The 8899-nt window shown below is 43.0% G+C and overlaps 1 protein-coding gene across 1 annotated transcript; it reads right to left on the reverse strand.

The window, feature by feature from the left end:
• Positions 1-1185: 1185 nt before the first annotated feature.
• psmd5 (proteasome 26S subunit, non-ATPase 5) lies at positions 1186-6216 on the reverse strand. The gene is made up of 10 exons (XM_028974637.1): positions 6007-6216; positions 5566-5710; positions 4954-5067; positions 4664-4789; positions 4459-4568; positions 4106-4248; positions 3407-3598; positions 2753-2862; positions 2017-2157; positions 1186-1501 (listed from the first exon to the last, which is right to left on the reverse strand). Exons 1-10 carry the CDS (start codon positions 6177-6179, stop codon positions 1244-1246), a joined length of 1512 nt encoding a protein of 503 aa, XP_028830470.1. The 5' UTR covers positions 6180-6216; the 3' UTR covers positions 1186-1243.
• Positions 6217-8899: the final 2683 nt, after the last annotated feature.

Consider the following 8899-nt stretch of genomic DNA (forward strand, 5'->3'; position numbering starts at 1 on the left):
GTCAGCTAACCATACATCATTAATGTTGCAAATTATTGTGGTAGCTGGAAATGAATTAATGGAATATCTGTATAAATGTAGAGGCCTTAACAATAAACATTTCTATAAGTACCTTCAGGCATGCGTGGAAAACCCCAGCAAACACGAGTTACGTTCAAGGATCATTTAAGAAAAGGAATATTTTCAGACCACTAGTCTAGATAGCTAGTATCGCTATCAAAACAAAATTCATTCTATAAATTGGATGCATGGAGGGTATATTTAAAACCTGAAATTTCTAAAGAAGACTGGGAAACTGTATGTATTAAAGTCAATAAACAAACAATACATTGAAATTTTTGTTTACTACAAATACAAAAATATTCCTGATATTTGCAATAAGTGTATGTTGAAAGGAGCCCTGTTTCATTGTGTCTGAGAGTATAAAAATGTTGTTGTGTTGTGATGGAGAAGATGATCTCTAAACCAGTCCCATTGGATCCACTTATTTTCTACTTGGGTTGTACCCTGACCAGCATGGATATAATAAGAGAAAACATTGGGAAAAAAATACAGAAACAGTTTATCTGAGTATATAAAAAAAATAATCTGCATTTGTGTTAACTGATACCAATGGGAGGGATGTGTGTTTGTTGTGTTTTATTCATTAACTATTTATAGTCTTTATCTTCTAGTGTCTTTATTGTATGTTACATGTTTTTTATGTTGCATTTGTAAAAACAATAATAGGTTTTTGCAAAAAAACAGCAGCAATTAGCCTCGAGTTCAAGTGAAATGCTGTGTTCACTAATGCAAGGTTGTCACTTTAAAGCATTACTGATTATTAGAATTTCCTAAACAAAGTGACATATGGAAGGCCCAAATTCTCCCAAGTTATAACTGCTGCACGGAGGATTATTTAATAAGATACGTTTGAAAGAAATATACTGAACTATAATAAATGCTGATATTCAACTTTTTTTCTCCTTTTGTTTTGCAAATGAACTTTTGAGTGCATTTTCATCATCACATATCCCCTCTCCTGCTTTTTCGTAATAGGTGTGTTACATGACAATCTCAATGTCATCACCTGGTTGGCGCTGGGACAAAATGTTGGACACTTCCTGCTTTTTCCTAATTTCACTAGAACTAGCATCACCACAAGCAGCAAAACAAATAAAGAACGGGAAATAAATCTGCACACAATTAACACATACACACTGATATTTTTATTATGCACAATTACAAAACAAGTGTTAATGCCTTAGTCACCTCCCTCTGTGGAGACCAAAGCCACTGCATTCACATAGTATGGGCCCTCTTTCAAGTACGATCTCAGACGCAATGCATTCTGGGAGCCAAGGTTTTCTACTATGGTGGGAGAACTCGCCAGAGCGCCCACCAGCTCAAATTTGGCATCTTTCGCTTCTTTGGTTGTTCCTGAGGATCGGTCCACAGTCCATTCCACAAACCCCGGCGTCCTAAGCATCAACTTCTGTCCCCAGGCCTGAGTGGCAATGGCCTAAAATACACAGAAATCACAACACACACCGGTGTCACTGCATATCATCCATTGTAGTGACACAGGTTCTCAAAGGCAGACAACAGCAAGAAGACATAAAACCTTAAAAGGATTTATTCATCCCAGTTTGGAGCAGTCAGACCTTCAGCAGAGACGGCTGACCTTACGTTATGCCTGTCATGATAAATCCTGTGTACCGCAACGCGTGCATGTTCCAAGACAGGGCATGTTATGTTTTGTAAGGCATATCTCAACTTTTAAAGTTTGAGACAATTTAGCATGAGAAACAAATGAAAACATAAAACTGGTCTGATTCCAATAATAAATACAGTTGAAAGCTAGATACTGCATCACCAACTCACAAACAAGGAAAGTATTTAACAAGGGCGCCTCTGCTGGTTAATTTGAAGTACTGCAGTCATGGCTCCTCAAAACACCACTGGTTTATTTTTTATATAGCATAAAATACCTTACTTAGATGTACATGTGTACAATGAACTTCCCAAGTCACTCACCGAAAAGATACGCAGGGCTCCACAGTGCAGCTCAGGAAAGGGCTGTGTGGTGATGTTACGGAACATCTCCATGGGCTCAGAACTCAGAGAGCAGAACCACGACTCCAACAATACACACAGGTCTTCTGTCTGGTCTTCCACCTATAAGGACATGGTTTCATGGTTTGCAGGTTTTTGCTGTGCTCAATTACAAGGAAGAAAAAGTCAGACGGGAATCTAAAACTACTCTGCACTGTCCAGTACCTCCGAACATGGACAGATGCTCTATTGCTCTTTACTGCATTTTGGACTTTTCCACCTCTACAACTGCAGGACTTTTTCTCTTATTGGACAAATCATCACCAACCCTGCACTGACACCAATTGCAGGCTCACTCTACCCCGGAAGGGGGTCACTCCCTGTATCACTCCTTCCCAACATTTCTTCCTCTCTCCTAGAGTTTTTTTTTTTGTGTGCAGAAGGGTCAACTGTAGGGCCTGTCAAAGCCCATTGAGACATACTGTATGTGATTATGGGCAATATAAGAAATAAACGTTGTTGTTGAATCAGACTACATGGCTGAACAACGATACACGAGAGAGTGCTGCTTTCTTATTTGAGAGGTAGCCCGTTACTTTTGCCGAATTTATAAAAATTAAAGACAATTGACCATCCTCATCTCAACAGAGGTCAGGATATTTTGAACTTGGCACAGTGTTGTCACATTTCCTATTGGAGAAGCAGGAAGTATACTTACTGGCAGGGTTAGCAGCTGGGCAATGGCGTCCAGACAGCGAACACGGAGCTCAGTCGGCCCGTCTCGAACCAGCTGACTCATCTTCTTCAAAACTGCGTTAAACCTCCCACCTACAGAAAGATACATGAGAGGAAAGGGACACACACAAGGGCCTAGAGTGTAAGGAAGTGGATCCATAATTGGAAGGTTGCCGGTTCGAATGCCGAACCGTCAAGGTGCCACTGAGGAAAGCACCGTCCCCACACACTGCTCCCCGGGGGGCCTGTCATGGCTGCCCACTGCTCACTCAGGGTGATGATTAAAAGCAGAGGACACATTTCACTGTGAGCACTGGGTGCTGTGCTGTCACATATGACAACAAGTCACTTTCACATTCCATATGAAGTGTCTAAAGTATGTAGAAGTAGGTTTTTCCAAGCATTTGAAAAGCCTTGCATTAGTACAAATAAAAACACAAATGTATAACTCACACATATATGATACATTTTTGATACAAGATTGTAAAGCTAAAAGCTACCATTTAATTTCAGTAAAATAAATAAATAAAATACTAAAACTACGTTTTGGAAATAAGTGTTTGATTCCAAACTTAATACCCCCATATTTACGAACATGAAGGTTTTCTAATATTAACTGGAAAACATGTAGACAAACCTGTTTTGTGCAGGACCTGTTTTCCCTCCACAGTGCTGCCCAGTGCACCCAGTGTGTCAAGAGCCACGGTGATGTGGGTGTCGTCCGAACCCAAGACCATGTCGGATACGGTCTTCAAGAAGGCAGGGAAACACTCACACACATGCTGTGGACTGTCCATTAGAGCCAGTTTTCCAAAGAACTTCACCAGGCCTGTGCGCGCACACACACACACCATAAATGTGTAAACATGTACTCTATAAACTAACATTTGACCTTATGCTTAAAAACACAATTGAATAAAGTTATCCTTCAATTAACGTTTGTGGCTGTAAAACAAGTGGCAGGAGGTTCCATACTAACATCCAATGGACTGCAATTTTAATACATTACAACTCATATACAAGCATGATAGCGTTGTACTTTATATTAAATAGACAGATTACCTTATACTAAATTGGTACGTGAATTCAGATGAATGCAGACTTATTTTATGTGACATTGCAGCTAATTGTTGATTGTGCAGAATATGGGCAGGGATGGTCAGCCACAGTAGTGCAACATTTGAGTTCAAGGAGATCAAGGATGTAGAGTAGAGCTTTACGGTCATCTCAAATAATACACATAAAAAAGAAAGGCAAAATATGCGCCTTGTCCTCATCCAAAAACATGTTACATACAATCCAATCAGGACATGAAAAACACACACAATATTCATACCTGGCAAATATAAACTGCTGAAGGGATCAGATTCAGCACCAACTATCATGTTGGAGATTTGGTCCATTATACCCTGCTGGGCCAGATGCTGACGTCCATGCTGACTCTCTGCCAGGCAGGTCACCATCTCTATGGCAGTAGCCCTGAAGGACAGATTATATATTGCATGAATTTCTTTTTTTTTCATGTAAAAAGAAGACATTAACCACTTGCATGCATTTTTTTGGAATCAGGGATGTACCTGAGTTGTGTGTGTGTGTGTGTGTGTGTGTGTGTGTGTGTGTGTGTGTGTGTGTGTGTGTGTCTGTGTGGGGGGGGTGGAAGCCCTACTGAAAACTGTCTGTCTGTGTTACCTGACCAGTATGTCATCCCCCGTCAGCTCCTGCAGCAGTTGTGAGATTAAGTTGCTATTGGCACAGTAACCCAAAGACACAGGCGACACTGAGGACACGTCCACCACCAGCTAGAGGGAGGAAACAATGAGGAGGAAGAAATCAGATCCAAAAGAACGTAAGCAGGCAAGGTGACGAAAGCGGATGACAAGTGAGTCACGCAGACCTCATACACTCGGTATCTGATGACGTCACTGGTTGCCATGACATTCTTGAGTTCTCCAAGGTGGGTGCTGAAGAGAGCATCCAGTCCAGCTTTACACTGACACATTTTAACCAAGGTGGAAATGGCCTACAACAAAACAGCTTTAGCACTCAGGGTAACACAATCCAACAAGAAAACTCCACAGCCAGTTTAAAATAAGGGTTTACAGCACCTGATCTCACCTGTTAAATGAAAAGCCAATATCAATCTTTTTTGTTGATGTTTTTTGAATACAGATAACAAGTTTATACCTCTTTAGCAACCAAGATCTTTTCATCTGTGATACACTGGATAACCCTCCTCATGATGACCTCGCTGCCCAGTACCGCCGTAGGAGCCTCTACACTGTTCACAATACGGCCCAGCTGAACAAACACACACACACACAAACAAAAAAATGTTAGTCACTCTAAATAGTGGCAACTCTAGGAAATGTGTGGTAGATTCACAACAACACTATAATCACTGATGTGACTGTGATAGTATATGAAAGTGATTGTCATTGTGAGACAGTGCAGCACAGCACACAGTGACAACTAAATGTGCACTCTGCTTTTAATCATCACCCTTGGTGAGCAGTGGGCAACTATGACAGGCGCCCAGGGAGCAGTGTGTGGGGACGGTGTTTTGCTCAGTGGCACCTCAGTGGATCAGGATTCGAACCTGCAACCTTCTGATTACGGGGCTGCTTCCTTAACCACTAGGCCACTCTGCCTCAATGAGCATATGAGCCTTGATGTAACAGTTATCATCACACACATATAAGGCTGATGTTATGGTAATGGTCCTATTTACATATGCATATACAGTTCAATCGTGATTGTGGAATCTACGATAATGCATCGCTGTGTGAACATACGCACCTGTGCGAGTGTCAGGACCTTGACTGAGTCATCTGGATGCTGCAGGCCGTTCTCCAGCTCCACCTTCCAGATGTGATACAAGTGTGTGGGGTCCTGAGCCTGCAGGACACGTCCCAAAATGTCCACACACACCTGGACCTGTTCCCTACACGGGAAGGACAGAAGATCAAATGAGTGACAGTGGTCTGCATTACGGTACTATGGTAAAGGAAGTTTTTTTTCCGCACAGATTTTATTTCATTTGCAGGATTACGATATTTTGGACTGCAGCCACTTTGACGCATGAGACATTTTCCCCAGAATTCAACAGACACAGGACATGTGGCGTCTTTGTTGAAATGCGCGTTAGCCCGTTCGGAGTTCTATTAAGCTGCTCGGGAACTTTTCGGCCTCCCTGAAACTGGTGCCAGCGCTGTGACTCGGCAGCAACTCAAGCCGCACCTGTCGTTCGTGTCGAGAAGAGAGAAGATCACCTCCAGCCGCGACCCGCTCAGCGCTTCCCGCAGGCTGCCTGCGGGGACGGCGAACACGGCCGTCCGCAGGCTTTTCAGGCCCTCCATCGGGTCCTCGGAGCGGGAGATTTCGGACAGAAGACTCTCTATGGACGCCGCCATGACACCGGAATGTTGGGGGTGACGTCACCAGCGCGCGGTTCCAGTTCGTGTAGGGCGTGTTCAGTAGCGCCCGCCCTCACGCAAACGTCATTCATATGGCACATTCATATGGCACATATGGCATATGGCAGAGTTGCACACCGTCCCGTATTGTCCGGGTGTTTTTTTATTTGTTTGGCCATTGAGCGGCATTTCTGTATGCCATTTCTAAAGACAGCTCATGAAAAAAACTTCTCATGTGAGTCCAGTTGGTCAAAAAATGTCTTACTTATTTGGGCTGGTATTAACCTGGTGGGCTGGACACCTAAAAGGTCCTTAACAAAAATTCCAAGTGTGGGCCACGTCCTAGATAGTTCCCAAACCTACAGGAGATATGTACAGTACGGGCTAAAAGTTTGGACACACCTTCTCATTCAATGTGTTTTCTTTATTTTCATGACCATTTACATTCTCACTGAAGGCACCAAACTTAAAACATGTTTTATATTCTAGTTTCACCCTTTGCTCTGATTACTGCTTTGCACACTCTTGGCATTCTCTCGATGAGCTTCAAGAGGTCGTCACCTGAAATGCTTTTCTAACAGTCTTGAAGGAGTTCCCAGAGGTGTTTAGCACTTGTTGGCCCCTTTGCCTTCACTCTGCGGTCCAGCTCACCCCAAACCATCTGGATTGGGTTCAGGTCCGGTGACTGTGGAGACCAGGTCTCCACTTTTTGTTAAGTACATAACTCCACATGTGTTCATTCATAGTTTTGATGCCTTCAGTGAGAATCTACCAATGTAAATGGTCATGAAAATAAAGAAAACACATTGAACGAGAAGGTGTGTCCAAACTTTTGGCCCGTACTGTATGTGCGCACACTTCTTCCCTGGCTCAACGTTGTGAAGGTCTAGGAGGCGAATGACAGGAATACAAATAGTGAAGCACAAACCAAACAGTGTTCTAGCCCAACAAAGTGCTCGTTAGCTCCTTGGCTAACAGACAACAGAACGGGACCACAGTTTACAGTAAAATACTAGTTCACATTATTTCATTTCATTTCAATCAGCCTCAAATGTGTGACGTGTACTAATGCGGTGAAAAGTGCACAAACATTCTCGCATAATGTGTGAATCGGTGCTCTGTGCTAGAAGAGGCTTATTGCTTATACAAGTGACAAGAACCAGGACAGTCACACCCACCATGAACTGAACATCACACACTGAGCATTACTGTCAGCCATTAGTGTTAAAATTCAGTTCCTCCCATCGCACAGCTGCAGGAATGAAATATATTCACACAGAAATATTTTGCTGGACATCCTTTAGCCTTGCAGTTCCCTTGCAGTTCTTCCTACGGCGTGGAAATTCTTCTCCAGCGCATCGCAAAGACTCTCAGTGGGGACTCCGAATGACCAATGAATCCTGGCATTGTCACCTTGGAATATGCCCGTGCCATCAGGAGGGAAAAATTCAGTATAGTCTGGTTGCAGGGACTGAACACCTGAACCACGCCCCACGGGCCCGTACGGCAGGAACTAGGCAAAATGAAGAGACAGCGAAACGACTGTCACCGCGAAACACTGCGGCACGGTGCACGGTGTCTTCTGCTTTTAACCCGTCACCCTTGGGGACCAGTGTGTGGGGATGGCACCTCGGTTTATAGGTCCGCTTCCTCACCCACTGCCCCACACAAAAAACTTCTATTGCTCCAATCTAATCTTTATGCTCCCTGGCAAATCGAGATCCTTTCTGTGGAAATCCTCGTACTGTTACTGTTGCACATTTTTTTATGATTTTGATTCCAACGTTTCAGTGATGGCTGAACATGATCGTTCAATTTTTTTTTTGACCACATTTCTTAATGGTTCCCCACTTCCAAATTTTGAATAGTACGTTGGACGTCCTTAACCCAATTTGAGTAGTTAGATGATTTATTTGATCCATACCAATAGTTTGACCATAACACAGACTAACCTCTTTTCCACAACCGCAGGGTTAAATAATTTGTTGCCAGCAATTAGAGGCTCATCCAATAGAGGCTCTTACCTATTTGGTTAATGAATTCCAGGCACTGAAATGAGCTCACTTACCCTGAATAAGTTCAGCCTACAGGTGTCGCCATACTCCAGAAAATGTCCACCAAAAATGTGGACCTGTGTTAACCAAAAGGAGCCGGTGCAGCAGGAGAGGGGGTCATCATGTGAGACTTCAGGCTATCAAGTGACAAACAGCAGAAAAGCCCAAATATCTATAAATGCACACTGGCACTAAATGCCACCATTCAGCAGCTGGAGCTGTATTTTTTAGCCTTGTGATACCTTTGTAAGTAAGTCTGTGCTATAATAGCGCTACGTTTTTTACTGAGCAAGGTACATACATTCATCACTTAAGTGAAAGTACAGATACCAGTGGTGAAATGTTTGTCCACTACAAGTGAAAGTCGTACAGTCAAATTTGTACTTAAGTTAATGTACTGAAGTACTTTTTTCATTATTGGCACACAACACACTATCACATACAACAACTAATTCCTCTGACAAGCTTGTAGAAGCTACAAAATAAAGGATTTGGTAAAATGTTACAGAATGAAGCACAACCAGTGGAAGTGAAGTGATTATGATTGTGAAACACTGCATCACAGCACACGGTGACACAACGAAATGTGTCCTCTGCTTTGAACCATCACCCTTGGTGATCAGTGGGCAGCCATGACAGGCACCCGGGGAGCAGTGTGGGGGG

This window comes from Denticeps clupeoides, chromosome 3 (assembly GCF_900700375.1).
Source record: "Denticeps clupeoides chromosome 3, fDenClu1.1, whole genome shotgun sequence".
Lineage (NCBI taxonomy): Eukaryota > Metazoa > Chordata > Actinopteri > Clupeiformes > Denticipitidae > Denticeps > Denticeps clupeoides.